The sequence below is a fragment of the Osmia bicornis genome, chromosome 16 (assembly GCF_907164935.1).
Source record: "Osmia bicornis bicornis chromosome 16, iOsmBic2.1, whole genome shotgun sequence".
Lineage (NCBI taxonomy): Eukaryota > Metazoa > Arthropoda > Insecta > Hymenoptera > Megachilidae > Osmia > Osmia bicornis.
Genome location: NC_060231.1, coordinates 546,255 through 563,605, shown reverse-complemented (window position 1 = coordinate 563,605; position 17,351 = coordinate 546,255). Strand labels below are relative to the sequence as shown.

At 37.6% G+C, this 17,351-nt stretch overlaps 1 protein-coding gene across 1 annotated transcript; it reads left to right on the top strand.

The window, feature by feature from the left end:
- Nucleotides 1-382: 382 nt before the first annotated feature.
- Nucleotides 383-979, top strand: LOC114882140. Its single transcript, XM_029199020.2, has one exon. It carries the CDS (start codon nt 383-385, stop codon nt 977-979), a length of 597 nt encoding a protein of 198 aa, XP_029054853.2.
- The last annotated feature ends 16,372 nt before the right edge of the window (nt 980-17,351 follow it).

Here is a 17,351-nt window from a genome sequence, read left to right as displayed (position 1 = left end):
AGAAAAAATTGATTTTCCATGGCAAAAAACAAGTCTGTACTATTTGTTGAAAAGAATGGGTTTCGCATGGAAGAAAACGCAAAACATCCGGACGGTCCTAATTGAAAAGCCACATATTGTAAATTGGCGCGGAAAATATTTAAAAACATTGGACTGCTATCGAAGAGGTGGACGCAATATAATATACCTAGACGAAACATGGGTAGATAATACAATTACCTTCGGTAAATGCTGGCAAAACGAGAATGAGCCAGGTATTTTACAAACTTCCAGTTCGTCTGTACGATTGATAATTGTGCATGCGGGAGGCAAGACTGGGTTTGTACCCGGAGCAGCTTTAATTTTCAAAGCAGGCAGCACGAGAGGTGATTACCATGGCCAAATGAATGCCACTAATTTTGAGAAATGGATGCAGGAAATGCTGATACCTAACATTCCGCCGAATACGGTGATCGTAATGGACAATGCCCCATATCACTCAGTCCAATTAAACAAGCCACCCTCAACACAAGCAAAAAAAAAAGATATGGTGGATTGGCTAACAACCAATGGCATTCCCTGCTCTGAAAATATGAGAAAATTTGAGTTGCTGGAGTTAATAGATAGGAATCGACCACCGAAAACGTTTAAAATAGATCAAATAGTTCAACTATCTGGACACACAATATTACGATTACCCCCGTATATGTGTGATCTGAATCCGATCGAGTTAGTGTGGGCTGAAATGAAACACAAAATTAGACAACGAAACATATCTACACTAACGTATGCAGAATTACAAACAGCAATCACAGAGATCATTCCAGAAATTTCACCCACATCATGGGAAAACTATTGCAAGCATACGGAAAATATAGAACAACGATACTGGCAGCGAGATAGTGTATTAGAAACATTGATGGACAATTTGTCTTTAAATGGAAACAGCGATACAGAAACAGCAGAGGAAAATTCAGACAGTTCTTTCTCGGATGATTGATAAGGTAAAAAGAATATGAAAATTATACTTCTTTCCATTTTAACATGACCTACACCGATGTAAATTTAAATTTCACGAAGTCTATTTAGTTGTAAATAAGTTGTTTTCTCGACATTAATTATAAGAAAGATCTGTGCGAAATCGCATTTGATTTTTGTATTTAAAGAATCCCGCCGAACTTAGTTACCCGCACTCTAGCGGCTATACATAGAAAGTAAGAAATTATATCTTTTTATAGCTGACACTTTAATTGGGAGGCTACGCCAGTGCTCTGAAATCATTCTATTTCACTCTGTCCCGATCTGTTCGTCGTCAACCTTTGTCACCGGCCTCAGCCAATAAGGAACGTGCGTGTGGTAGCTAGAGAGGTGGAATAGAGTGAGAGCATGACCTTGACTCGCCAACTTGTCGTGAACGGAGAGTAAGTTGCCTGTCCGTTTTTATTTTTGATTTATTAGATTTTTACTGCGTATTAATGTGTATTTTATCTGTTATAGCCGGACTGGTGGTAGCTGTTTCCCCTCTCCCCTCCCTCTACATATAATATATGTACTTTTATTACTTAGTATATTAAAATTATATAACCGTTATTAGTGTAATTTATTCTTTACCTCACCCTTCCCCATACTTCATTAATGTAATATAATATGAAAATAAAAATTATATAACCGTTATTAATGTAATTTATTTTGCCCGACCCTTCCCAATAATCATACTTCATATCATATCATACTATTATATAAAGAGACAGCGTTTGTTTGTATGTACAGAAAAATTTCAAAAACTACTTACCCAATTGATACCAAATTTTAACAGTAGCTTCCTTGCCTTCTCTGGAGTGACATAGGCTATATTATTTTAATAAACTGTGGAAACTATCGCATTGAATTCTGCTTATTCGTGTGAGATCGTGACAACATACGCGTTATGTAGTATGAGGTCGCCGCTTTTCTACTGTTTCTACAGGCAGAAATACCTACTTTTCTGAAATACTAGAGATTGATCACCAAAAATAATACAACAATTATTACTTCAAATTCTCGAAGTTTTTATTTATGAGAGCAGCCGAAGCTGCGAATACATGAAAGCTTTGTATTTACTGACTAGCACGTGTTCGCTGGCCATGCATTTCTAAGTATCTTTATACGCATGCAGGGTTTCGAGTTCTTGCAAACCTTTTAATTTCATGCCGATTCCGAGTTGTTACAACATGTAAGATATCTGGCAGATTAATCTCAGATTGTGTCGGCGGTTTTCATTGTTAGAAATGGAGGGAGATGTTTCCTCTTTGCTTTATAAACGCATCAACGCGGCGTTTTCGTTATTTACGATGGATAACTTTACAAACCAGCAAATCCCTGCTTTACAGGCGTTCATCGCCTCTCAGCGTAAGTAGTTTTTCGATAATTACTTTTAGTGCGTAAATTTTATTTGTTTTTAATTCGTTTTTGTTAACAGCCGCTACTTAAGGTCGTTAGGGTATATTAGAAAAAAAGACCTCCCAAATATTCGGCGGGAGCGGGCGGAGAGGCGGCGAAAGATGGAACAGATATGGGCGGAAGCCGCTTTTGATTTGCGGCAGTTGTTCCGCCAGGAGCTGGATGTGAGTTACTTGCCCGTTTCTGTTTTCTTTGATTTTTACTATGTATTAATGTATGTTTTATTTTATCTGTTATAGCCGGATTGATGATAGTTTGCGGAAGAAATTTTAAAATAAAAATAAAAATATGAATAATAAAGTACTTTCCCATACTTCCTTTAATAATTAATAAAATATCGGAGAGAAAATAAATATATAGTAAAGATAAAAAAATAAAATAATTTTTAACAAAAAAAAATCCGACGTCAAAATGCACTAAAAAGTATAAAATAATTTCCATTTCATTTATATCTGTATTCCACAGCTATTAATACAATCTACATAATCATTAAATAGGATACTAAATATATTTCAAAGTTTTCGGAGGCGGCGCAAAATTAAAAACTTTTCCTCTACTAGGAAGATCCTAGTTCAGGTGTCGGCAACCAGTGACAAATGACCCATTTGATAATTACAAGTAAACAATATTCAATGGGAATCAATATACCCATTACGAATTAACTATACTGCAGTTCACGAGGGACCGCACTTAACTCGCGCAGCTAGTGACCTACTGAGGTCTAGGGAGATTTTTAATAGTGCGTGTGATTCCCCTTTACAGCTTGCTTCTTACTTTGCGTTCACATCATTTTTTTCGGGAAAATAATAGAATTTTCATTGCATCGTGAAACTTTACAATATCATCACCGGTTTTCAGTTATCGTACGTCATATATTTCTGCCTACCATTTATATGATCGCAAAATATAATAAGAAGCAAGCTGGAGAGGGGAATAACACACGCCATTAAAAATCTCTCTAGACCTAGTGAGCGGCGCGAGTTAAGTATGGTCTCTTGTAAACTGCAGTATAGTGCATGTCGATCAGGAGTGCTGACAATTTCTCATACAATCGTTACAATTACAAATGTTTTCAACCGGACCTATAATTTTTCTCTTACGACTTATTAATTACCAAGTTTGCCATACCACAATCAAATCGTTATTGGCAGCACCGTTTGTTCGGGTATTTTTAATTTTGCGCCGCCTCCGAAAACTTTGAAATATGTTTAGTATCCTATTTAATGATTAAGTAGATTGTATTAATAGCTGTGGAATACAGATATAAATGAAATGGAAATTATTTTATACTTTTTAGTGCATTTTGAAGTCGGATTTTTTTTTTTGTTAAAAATTATTTTATTTCACACTTTTTAGTGGAACGAGCAGTATTCGAAGTTTACTTGCAGGGACAAGATTGAAAAATCGCGATCGGTATATTCCTTGGAGGGTAACCCTAAAGAATAGGCTTTTTATTATAATAACAATAGTTATTAACAATAAGAAGTTACATAAATTTTGGGAAATCGGATCATCGCGGAATGATCTACGAAATGTGAATACTTTCATCGCAATCGGTGCATTCCTTGAACCAGAACGTATTTTGCAATAATGAAAACCGTTCGAAATAAAAAAATGCGAAATGTTTTTATAACGGGACCAATCGGAAGACATATCCTACAAGACGCAAAAGATTTCATTCCGATTGGTCCATCCATCTCGGAGTAATCGGTGAACATACACCGCACGTACATGAAATAGTACGTTTTTTGCAATAAAAACCGTTCGGAATGAACAAATATAGAATGTTTTTTTAACGGGACCAATGGGGAGACATACTTTAGAAGATGCAAAAGGTTTCGTTCCAATTGGTCCATCCGTCTCGGAATAATCGGCGAACAAAGGCAGAAAAAATAACAATAGTTTTTCACGAATATCTCGAAAACTAAAGGTTTCCGTTAATTATGCATAATGAAAAAGTTGTTCAGAATCATGCCCTCGACAATATATTAAAGGATCATTGAAGTCATTCTATGTTGAGATTAGAAACTTCCCGTTTTTTTGCAATAAAAACCGTTCGGAATAAAAAAATTCGAAATGTTTTTATAACGGGACCAATCGGAAGACGTACTCGACCAGATGCAAAAGGTTTCGTTCCGATTGGTCCATCCGTCTCGGCGTAATCGGTGAACAAAGCCAGAAAAAAAAAAAAAAAATACTGATCGAATTGAGTATCCTCCTCCTTTTTGAAGTCGGATAATAAAAGTATTTTTTTGCCACACCCTTCCCCATACTTCTTTTAATAATATAGTAAAGTTATAAAGATAAAATAAAAGTATATAACCATTATCAATGTAATTTATTTTTGCCACACCCTTCCCCGTACTTCTTTTAACAATATAATAAATAATATGGTAAAGTTATATAATAGTTATACATATATTACTGTAATTTATTCTTTACCTCACCCTTCCCCCTACTTCATTAATGTAATAATATGAAAATAAAATTGTAAAACCGTTAATGTGATATGAAAATAAAATTAATCAATCATTCTTTGCAATGTTCGAGTTCTTGCGAACCTTGCAATTTCATGAGAGAGAGGTGCCCAATTCGGAGTTCTGGCAAATTTGCAATTTCGTGAGATGCTGAAAGTCTAGTGTTTGGATGTATTAGGATTGGAGGGGATATTTCCTCGGTGCTTTATAAACCGATGTGTTTTCATTATCCACTATTCATTTCGTTATCCGCTGCTCATTTCGCGTTATTCAGTTTACGATGGCCACCGTTCCGCGACTTGAACTACTTGCCTTTAAGGCACTTATTGAACAGAATTGTAAGTACTCTTTAACGATTACTTGTCTTGGTTTGTTAATTTTATTTTTAACTAATTGTTTGTTAAAAGCTGAAAGGTTAGGATTAGTGCCAATAAAAAGATTCATCGAAGTACGCCGGAAGCGAGCAGACCATCGGTTCAACCAGATCTTAATGTGGGCCGAAGGTTGGAATCCGAATCATGAAGGCTTATTCGATTTGAGGGCTCTGTTTGGGGAGGAAATAGATGAGGGCCCTATTTGGGGAGATATTGATGTGTATCACCATGCCTACAATACACGGAAAATTTAAGTGGTCAATAAATGCAATCCGATGCCGGTTGGAGGAGATTGATGTGAGCTGCCCGTCTGTTTATGTTTTTAATTTATTAGATTTTACCTAATGCGAATTTTATTTTGTCTTTTATAGCCTCCACCTCCCAGTGAATTGTATATAATGTATTAAATATTATCTTTCTTGTATTATTGTATTATGTATTATGTATTATGTATTATGTATTATTGTATTATGTATTATGTATTATGTATTATTGTATTATGTATTATGTATTATGTATTATGTATTATGTATTATGTATTATGTATTATGTATTATGTATTATGTATTATGTATTATGTATTATGTATTATGTATTATGTATTATGTATTATGTATTATGTATTATGTATTATGTATTATGTATTAGTATTATGTATTATGTATTATGTATTATGTATTATGTATATGTATTATGTATTATGTATTATGTATTATGTATTATGTATTATGTATTATGTATTATGTATTATGTATTATGTATTATGTATTATGTATTATGTATTATGTATTATGTATTATGTATTATGTATTATGTATTATGTATTATGTATTATGTATTATGTATTATGTATTATGTATTATGTATTATGTATTATGTATTATGTATTATGTATTATGTATTATGTATTATGTATCATTGTATCATGTATCATTGTATCATGTATCATTGTATCATGTATCATTGTATCATGTATCATTGTATCATGTATCATTGTATCATGTATCATTGTATCATGTATCATTGTATCATGTATCATTGTATCATGTATCATTGTATCATGTATTATTGTATCATGTATTATTGTATCATGTATTATTGTATCATGTATTATTGTATCATGTATTATTGTATCATGTATTATTGTATCATGTATTATTGTATCATGTATTATTGTATCATGTATTATTGTATCATGTATTATTGTATTATGTATTATTGTATTACATTTATTGTAATGAAGAGTATTCAAAATTATCAATATAATTTATTCTTAGACCAACCTCCTTTCATTTATAAAATAACATTCCCCTGTAATAAAAGTAAACACAGAATAAAGCCAAAAAATTATTTATTCATATAATCTGTATAATTACAAACATTTTTAAATATAGATTACAAAATATTGTTCGCTCCTATCCATGAATTGTGCGTAGAACCAAACCCCAACCATTTGACGAAAACTTTATTTCCCTTTCGTTGTAGAACCTTCTCCACTAAGTATACATCGCGATTTTTTACTTTTTGTAGTTCATATTCGTAGAACCCGAATATCTTGCATATCTTGCATATCTTGCAAGAGATACGTTACAGGATTTGTTCGTTGAATTTTAATAATTGTGAAAATTTCAGTTGACCAATTCGGTGTATAACCCTTTGCGAATAAGGTTTTGTATTTACTAACTCGCACGTGATCACCGACCTTGTACTTGGCCGGAGCTGCAATCTTTATGTTAGAATATACGGACGATAAGAGTTTGTCCGCGTGTTCCGGTGTTACGTCGACGGGACGCATTCTAATCGTACGATGCCTTTTATTATTATAATCTGAGACCAGCGTCGGTAAGACGGTTATCCACGCGTAGCTTCCATTAAGCGTGAACTTTTTCCACATTTCGTTTTTCAACGTCCTATTCTAACGTTCTATTATCGATGCTTTCATTACACTGTGCATAGAGTAATGATTTATATCGTATTCTTTCATACGATTTCGGAATTCTGTATTATAAAATTCATTTCCCTTATCCGTTTGAAGATATTCCGATTTTCTTCCATCATTCAAAACGTTTAAAAATGCATCCGTAACGTTTTTTCCATTTTTCGTTTTCACTGCTACGGCCCAAGCGTATTTAGATAAGACATCGATGACGGTGAGTAAGTAATTGTGGCCATTGTTGATTCGCGCATACTGTCGCATCTCTACGAGATCCGCTTGCCAGAGATCATCGTAACCCCGCACAATGACTCGTCTACGTCTAAAGTTACGTCTCCCTGGCGCGTGCAACTCGTTGACCAGCTGTATCTTCTCGTCCGTGATATGATTGCTCTTCACCTTCTTCATGTTTGTAAACTAACATCATGCTTTACGAACGTGTCAATTTATAATCAACCCGGCTTCTCGAAGTTCTTCGATTATAGAAACGATCTCGTTGTCATGCCCCGTATGTCCTGCGGATTTCGAGGATACGAGAAGACGTAATCTATCGACGAGCTCGTTTGGGTCATTCCAGTGCTCGTAGTCCACCACGTTATCGTTAGCCACCATATCGAACGGTATCAGATTACCTCCACGCCGCTCGCTCTTAATCAATTTTGCAATGATATATTTATACTTGTAACCCTTGTTACTTTTCACAAGCCCCGACGAGATATGGCTGCGTCTATGAGCGTTCGACAACTTTAATATTTCCGCGTATTTGTGTAAATCAGCATCGTTGAACAAGGTGTCATCAGGCATTCTCATAAATAGTAATTCGTACAAACCAGTTGTTCCTCTGTACCTCACCTCATTAATAATCACATCGTCGTTTTTGTTTACGTCGAAAACTGAACTTCCAAGCATTAATTTGTTGCGTTGTACGTATACTCCATACACGTCATCTATCTTCTTCTCACGATCAGTAAAGAGTAATTGAATGTATTTAGCTGCCAACGGCCTCAAATTTTCCGTGAAATGGCTACGTATGTTTTCGCTAGGCTTGTCCAAAATTCGCTGCATAGGAACATTAAGATTCTCGTCGCTGTCGCCGTACGTTTCAACGGCATGTATCGATTCTTCACGATGAAAATCGGGACGATCTTTCGTCACATCCACCGTCTGTTCACTCGAAGATGTACCAGGTTCGGAATAAATGCGTGCTCTTACAGTTTGTGCGCTTTGAGGGTTAAGAAAAGGAGTTGACGTCAATTTTTGCGGTTCTTTAATATTCAAAGTTACTATTATCCATTGCAAAGAGAAGACGTCTACTCGGTAAGCGTTCTATCGAAGGACTAAATGTTTCAGAAAACGGCAAATTCGTTAAATCCTTTTCTGTAACGGCCACGTTCCATCGAGCTGTCCTTGTCGATTATTACGAAACCATATTTCTGTTCCCAACACTGTGTGCACAATTTACAAAAGTTTTTGTACGACATGTCTGTATTTACATGATCATTATAAATGTGGTGTAGATTCGTGCCATCTTGTTTGAACACGATCAAAAGGTTGGCTTTGTCGCGAATTAGGTGTTTCGGTATTCTCGCGTAAGTCTGACAGAGATAAAAACAGTCCACGCGCGAGTGCCTGCCCATAGCGAAATATTCTCTTATCACGTCTTGCTTGTCGCACGCAACGTCATCGAATATAAACACCGAATCGGGCAGCGCCTCGTTCGGTGCCACGGCTTCGGCATTATTTGAAAATGAAAAGTATCCGATTTCAGGAACGTTTGTCAAAATTCGTTCGAGATATTTGTACTTTGGTTGTTGCAATGATTTTGACTATACATATACGTTATTGAATCTTACACCGTTCGGGCTTTCGATCAGACTGATTACGACGTTCGTTTTACCGCAGTTCGATGGACCTCAAATTATACCACGTATCGTATTCGGCAAGAGGGGTGCGTGTCATCGCCGACGATCGTCCTCTCGTCTAAATCGAAAATAAGGATAGACAGGGGCTGCTTTGCGAAACGCATATCGTCTACATAATAACCATATATTTAATGATTCAGCCTCTTTATAGGTTGCGGAAAAGCTGCTTGTCCGCGTCGTGAACGCGCTTTAACCGCGGGCGTAGACGAGCTTTAGTCGCGATTAACCCTTTTTTCTCCGCGGCGATAACGCACTTTAACCGCGATTAACCCTTTTTCTCCGCGGCGAATGCAATTTGATAAAGAAAGAGCAATTCGTGACCGTGTCAGCGAGCCATCAAATACGCATCCAAGCAACAACGTGACCAAAAATCTGTCTCGACGATGCTCGCTCAGTCTGTATCAGATTGCACATCGACACGTGTCTGCATGTAAACATGGATTTCGCCCTACTCCCTCATGTCTTTGAAATAGAAGAACATTCCTTTTGTATCTCCTACATTGGAATATGAAACACAAACGTTACACATACAATCGTTCTATGTAAAACAACATTAAGACGCATAAAGTATATTTTTACTAAATAGATTTTATTATTTTACAGTAATGAACAAAATTAATAAATGATATTAAATGTTTCATGTTTTAAGACAAATGTAACAATTTTTCTTTTTCGGTGGAGGTCCATCTATGTGCGTGTCATCCCCCGGCCGGTTATAATGTTCCATGCACAGCTCTTCATCTTCTTCCTTCCTTTTTTTTAACCACCATTCTTTTAATATGGATACGTTTCTCATAGCACATGCTCCGTTGTGCGCGATGCATGCTATATGTTTATCCATCCATCCATCCATCCTGAATATGCCGGCTCTTGGTTGGCAAATTCGGTAGATCGTCATCTATGTTCAAAACCTCTATATTGATTGGACTGACTGAAGGATAAAGTTTCTTCAGCCATTTTTCTTTCTCAATGCCCTTGACGTATACAGATCCATGAATACTATCTTTCAAACACGAAGCGGCACACTCTTGAAGGCGTGAATACGGCACGGTACCATCGTCCCACTCAAAACCGTGATGATTTTGCGTCAACCATTTTATTTGTCTTAATTCTGCTTTCGACAATTTTTTCTTAGCAAATGGTGGCGCAAAGATGAAACATTGTACACGATTTCCATTCTGGAAGATGGCAAGTTCCTTTACGAAAAACTCGTTCGTATCGCTTTTGAAGCCTTGAATGTCCACGAATGTTGGTACGTTCATTTTGATTAGTTGAATTTGTGGCGAAAAATGACTGGTTTTGCTGCGAAATGATCATATAAACCCTCTTCCACTTAAGAGAGTTTGCGCACTACATTGGTCAGTGGATTGTACTGCACGATACGATCGTGAATGATCAAACAGTAAGCGCTAGTATTTTCAGGAACGTTTTCACTACACTCAAAATCGATTCTTACATCGATTGTAGCGCTTTTCATCGATTCGTTCTGATGCGAGCAATCACTGACAACTAACGGGCCGTAGCCGAAAAAGAGTATCTTATCGTATAGAGCTCCGTCATTACCATTACTGCACATTGCGCCGTAATATGACTTTCTGAATTCTGCATACATGTCGTAAAGGACAGAGTATCTATTTTTATTAAAGTCAAGATTCAAATTGTCATACGGATATGATTCCGAATTTAAATTCAATCGAAAATTGATGAGTTTGCAGTCATCAAATTTGGTGATATGTCTATTGAGCCTATTTTTTTATCCGTTTGTAATGCAAATATTACATATCGCGGTTTTTCTAATTGCCTAGCTGCTTTAATGCTCCATGTATGTTTAGTGGTTGCTTGTAACATCGGATACTCGTACAAGTCCCAGGAACGGTAACTCATAATTATCGTTTGACCGTTTTCAAGGATACGCAACAATGAAAGTTTGTGTCTTTCTCCGAGCGTGACATGTGGCATCCTCCACTGTATTTTGTATAGTTGCAGCGTGTATTTTGCACCATCTGTTCCAAAAACAGCGTTTTTGTCGTCTCGCGACCGAATCAGAATCAATTCATGATGCGCATTAATCACTATTTGTTTGTAATCTTCGCAGAAACCGAGCAGCATATTTAGAGGAACACAAAAGTCAAAGTAGCTTCCTGCATTGGGTATGTCTATCCAACCAGCGCAGCGTTTTCAAGCATTTTTGATCTTGTCGTTGTCAACGATACTCCATTTTTTATCATAGTTGTTATTCCAACGTTTTTACAACGATCGTTCTCCACGCCGTTTAATTCATATCGAATTTCATCAAACATAAATGCTGCGCAATTCATTTCTAGTCCAACTGAAATTCCTGCAACATTGTCATCGTTGAGAATGAGTTTTCCTTCGACGTAAAAGTAACTCTCACTAGGAAACGTGTACAAATCTTGTTGTTGAATGGGAATTCGTATTTCATCATTGTTTCCGAACGTTGTGTTGGCGTATGGGCTGTAACTGTGTAATTCGATCTTTGTAATTCGATCGTCAGAAATCGGTAAACTGGCAATGTTCAATGGATCCATCATTTTCGTTTCTTAATCACAAAACCCAACGATTGCAGAAATATCGCGTTTTTGTCGCTCAAATCTTGCGATGTGTTCAGTTTGGAGATATTGTCCTTACTAAATGATTGTAAAGAGTCATCACCGTTTAATACATGATTATCATTCCTGTAACCGTGGTAATTGCTGCTGCTGAAAGTACAATTTGTGCGTTTGTGATTGAAGTTCTGGTTCCATCCATTTTCTAACGATCCTTTTAGCAACTCGTTCAACGGGGTGCCCAATAATGCATTCGGCGGATTGTTGATCGGTTGAGTTTTAGCATCTATGTACAACAGCATTATTTCTAGTAATGTTTGGCATAAGTGCTGCTTGTTTTCTTGAAAGGCTATCAAATGAACGGATATTTAACGTATATTAAACGGTCGCGTCGTCGGAGCGTTCGGCGATGTGCTCTTGCGATGTGTCCGATTTGGATATATTCCCCCTACTGAATGATTGTATAATTGTTATCGTTTTTACATCATTATCCTTAGTGCAGCTGTTGCATCTGTCGTAAAATGTTCAGCATGCCGTTCGAGCTGTTCAACGAGCCGTTCGAGCCGTTCAGCGGGCCGTTCGAGCCGTTCAGCGGGCCGTTCGAGCCGTTCGAGCCGTTCAACGGCAAGCCGTTCGAGCCGTTCGCGGGCCATTCGAGCCGTTCGAACCGTTCAACAGGCCATTAATTATTATGTTTATATTCATGTTATTTTTTACACCGCCGAATATGAAGCCTCGCTGTCACTTCTTCTCCACGGAAATTTATCAGATTATCGTTTTGATCGGTAATGCGTATACTAAGGTGATCAATGACTCTCACGATAACTGGAAGATAAATGACGTTCGTAGGACTTTCCGAAATTTTATATCCTGGTGGCACGCGCGGTGAAAACTCATGAATGGTATGAACACATTGTTATACGCGCCAGTCGTAATATTACTTTCGATCCTCAGCACATTTACTTTCATAATATTGTTGCGCCGGGGAGTGGAGCTCGCGCTTTCCATAGTTAAATGAATACACCAGGAGCAAACTAGACTGTCTATATTTCAGTTACACAAGTGGTTTAGCAATAGATCCGTACAGGTCGGCTTCCCGATACAATCTGATATTCAAAAGACGCGCGGTTGTCTAAGAGACTTCAAGCATCCGGTGACGTGTTTCCGCTCGAAACAAGGGGTAGCTTCACGTTATGATTCGACGACAGCTTCGGACGGGGCAGTCGATGGCTCTTTCGATATATCAAGAAGCGGTCGATGCGTCGAAAGAGCGGGAACTTCTCACCGTCGCAACAATATTTACGGGTATATCCGACTCGTGCCATTGCCCTGGCGGTAATATGCGATATGTAGAAAACCCGAGAAGCGATCCTATATTATTTGGTTTGGTAAAATCGATTGTATAATCACTATATATTTCACTTTTCAAAGTGCTGTTATTTGTGCAAAATAAAATGATTTTTGTCTTGTCCATTATTTTCTCTTGCAAGTATTTATTTAGCGCTTCGAGTTCGTACGAACCATCCGGTATCGTGATCTCACCATCGGCATCAAAGTAAAATTTATTGTTTGTGAAGTCAACGTTCGGTATTGTGTTGAAAGCTTGAAAATCAACGAGTCCGAGTTCGTAATTATCATCCTTCAAGTCTATAGGTGGAAAGTAATCAGTGCTAAGCACAGAATTTTTTCCGCTTAACGTAAACGTCAACGACATCTTTACAACTGTGAAGACTATGTGCATCGAAACTATTTTATACATTTCCAGCTAAAAAATGCAAGCAGAGTTATCCGCATACACTCGTATTGAATTTTTGATACTGCGTGTGATTGTATAAAATCGTTACATGGTTTCCGAAGTAGTTTATTAACTCTGTCGGTGGTCTCAGATTTCCAAAAGAATCGGAATATTTAACACAATTACCCCGCTTTACGTAAGCTACCCAGTGTGTACCAGGACCTTCCGATTTATCTAAATTCACGATACCGCATTCGTTTAAGAACGATTTAGAGGGTAAATTTGTACGCATGAAAACACCTCGAAAATATGGAAAGTTCAACTTTCGTGCAAAATTATATAACTGTACATTTGTCATTGCGCCCTGTGGAAGCGTTACAATTTGCCGAAGCGCTTCTTTTTTTTCTTTAATTCCTTTTCCCCGTTTATATGGTGCAAGATAAAGTCCATGTCCTTCCATAACACGATTGTGCCGTTTCACTTCCTCCAATGTTTTCCGTGCTGCAGATGCATCGTTGACTGCCTTGGCAATACTTGCTGCACCGCCAGCCACCGTACCCAAAGCTGAAAGGCCTGCAAAAATAGGTACAAGTGCTGGAAGAAATCCCCCACGTTTTGCAACTGGAAGTTTGCGCGACTTCGTCTTCTTCTTCTTGTTACTTTTCCGCGGTGCCATTACTTTCTTCTTTGGCTAATTCTTTGGCTAACTCTTTGGCTAACAATATTTCAGCAACGCGCGCAGACAAAAGTATTTTCCAATCTGGTGCGAATTCTTTTTGTGCTAATTCGAAGATCAAATGTGCATATGCAGTGAAATTTTTTCCTGGGATGTTTGGGTTTATATAGGTAGAGAGAGAAGTTGCAATAATTTCTAACATAATTTGTAACATAATCCTTTTTTCTCTGTTAAGATGCTGCTGATGCAGCTGTTATTATTGCCTGAATACCTAAAGCTACTAATTCGCAATCGATAATTGAATTTGAATCATAAATATCAGTTTCTTTGATATGTTGCACAACCTCTGCAAACACTTTTACATCTCCGTATCCCCGAACTAATGCAACAAACTCTTTAAATTTTTGTTCCACCGAATATAGTTTATCATATAATGCATTATGCATTTCAATTATACAATCATTAAAAATTACCATTTTCTCAAATGTTTTTTTCATCATGCACATACATATATCATTGCTAATCAATTTAATTACTTTTTCGCCATATAGCACTCCAAATTCAACACTTATATCATTAAAATTAATATTGTCGCGTGTATCTTTTGAATCGTCAAAGAAGCTGCATACGTTGTCTGCTTCGGCTACAATCAGCGACCACGTGACTATGCTCAGCTCCAGGCGATTGTTTCGGCTGTCTGATAATACGAGTTGCGGGTAGAAATTGTCGCCAAGTATATTTATGCCAATTTCCAAATGCTTTGTACAGGAATCCGTCAATGGATATTTTCGGCCCAAAATTCGACATGATAATTGTGGTGCGATTCTAGAACAAATAAATACCGTTTAAGTATGTTATTAGAACAAATAAATACCGACGGCGTTAAATGAAATGTGTTTCGAACACTTACTTCACGTCATCCTGATGTTTTGTCATTTTTTTGCGCGCCTCTTCTTGAGTAGAACTTGCGGGGCGCTTCCTTTGGCAAAAAAACTCTTTGAAACTTTGAGAATACATATTTCACTTTTCACAATACAATCTCGCAAAACGATGCACTTGCGGCGATGGTCACTTTGGTTTTGCGTGTGCTTCAAACTTTAGCAAACCCCCTACCTTCTATAGTCACGAATTGCAGTGTCAGATTTGCTGCGTCAACAAAAAAACTCATTTCCAAGACGTAGAAAAAATCATTTCCAAGACGTAGAAAAAAGTGGTCTTCCGATAAGAACAAACAGTTCAAGGTCATGGAAGGTGGGGGTAGGGTGTTATATTTCTGCTGACGGTGGTGTCCAATTTCAGTTCAAGGCCATGGGGTGGGGTGAGGGTGTCAAATTTCAATTCAAGGTCAGGACGTATCATATTTCTGCTGACGATGGCGTCAAATTTTAGTTCAAGGTCATGGGGTGGGGGTTGTCGGAGTATCATATTTCTGCTGACGGTGTGAAATTACTGCTGAGTCAGCAAAAAAAATGCTGACGCCAGTGATTTAGAATCCGCATATAACAACTACTCGCAAACGATGGAATGCTTTCATTTTTCCCGCTGTTGAACATTTAGCCATGCTTCTCTAAACATTCTCGAAACTCAACACAAAAATCATGAAGTTGAGTGAGACGCGGATGGATAACAACCAAGTCATAGATTTAAAGGGTTACCTTGGGTCGATCTTAAACCTAGAAGTGCGGGGTTAGGGCACGGAGTGCACTGGTGATGTTCTTTTGTCTCCCCTCGTAGCCACAGGCCACGTGGCGCCTCCCTAATCTCAGTATCCTCCTACCAACTCCTCACGAAGAGAACCGGATGGTTCTTCACTCTCCAACTCTCTCCTCCCTCCGCGGTAAAAGTGCGGGGTAGGGCACTGAGTGCACTGGGTACTGCTTCCAGGAAATGAGACGTGACGCAACTATTCTGCGGACCCTTTTGCAACTAATCTTCTCTCAGATAGTTACTTGATATAGTCAGGAGTTATTCTGATGGAAATATGCTTAAAAAATATTAGGCGGGGAGGTTGAAAAACGTGCAGTGCACTGTATGCACAACCCGGCACTAATTGTTACGAGATTTCACCCCGCACTCGAAGGGTTAATCAATTTAAACGTGGTGTGGCTGCATATGAAAAAGACGACAGTACTCTTATGACAATGAAACATGTACTGATAATAGTGGATTCGAGAATTAAACGGCGTGTACTATCGATTGAGCAGCGAACATTACCAATACCAGTACGAATTCTGCTCGCAAACAGTTGTCAAACAGCTCGCGAACGGTTTGCTAATGTTTTTTCTCAGCGTATACCTATCATAAAATTGGCCAAAATTTCGGTACAAATGTACATACATACAGCCAGTGAAAACCTGCCATGCTGGTTACAAGTATTATTGAATGTTATGCCAAGGTGTGAACGCTAAGCAGTGAAGCTGAAACGTTATTATGGCGAGCATTCGATGGAAGAATATAAGAGCGTCGGCCGTGAGAGGCGCCAGATTGAACGGTTTGGAAGAGTTCTATAAAACGTATCTGGACAAGGATAAATATCCTGCGTTTTACAAACATGCTCTGTCAATGGTTTCGCTATTTGGAAACACTTATGCGTGTGAACAGCTTTTTAGTCGCATGAAGCACATCAAATCACAAGTGAGAACACGAATGAGTGATATTCATTTGGAAAACATTGCCTGTAGCGACAACATCAGTCGAGATCAAATTTGATGCAATTTTGATTCTGCAAAATAAAGTCAGATATCTCACTTTTAAATATTTTTAAATTGTTTAAAAAGTATGTTTGAATCTCAGTTATGTTTCGTTTTTTTCAAAAAAATAAATATATCTATTTCTTGTTTTTTTTACATTAAACCAGGCAAGCGTTTGACCTTGGGAGCGACGATGTGGTCGAAGCTGTAGCACGCTTGCTGGTTTACTTTAATTAACAACAAAAATTAGATGCATGGCTCGTCAGGAAATATTATTTTTGAAATTTGGACCGCATGCTGAAAAGGTTGACCATCCATGAATTAAACAATGTCCAGAAGCAGTTTGAAGATACTGTTGTGGAATTGCAGAAGTGCGAGTGCTGAAATAGATTCAGTGTGAAAAATCTGTCAGGAAAATGACATAGTAATTTTAACAGAGACTTGGCTAAAGTCTGGAACCATTGTACATCGAGGGTTTCGAGGTAGAAACGGAGGGTGATACCAAAAGTAAAGTCTCCAATTTTTTTTTAGAAGTAGAAAGATATGTTTATTTTCAATA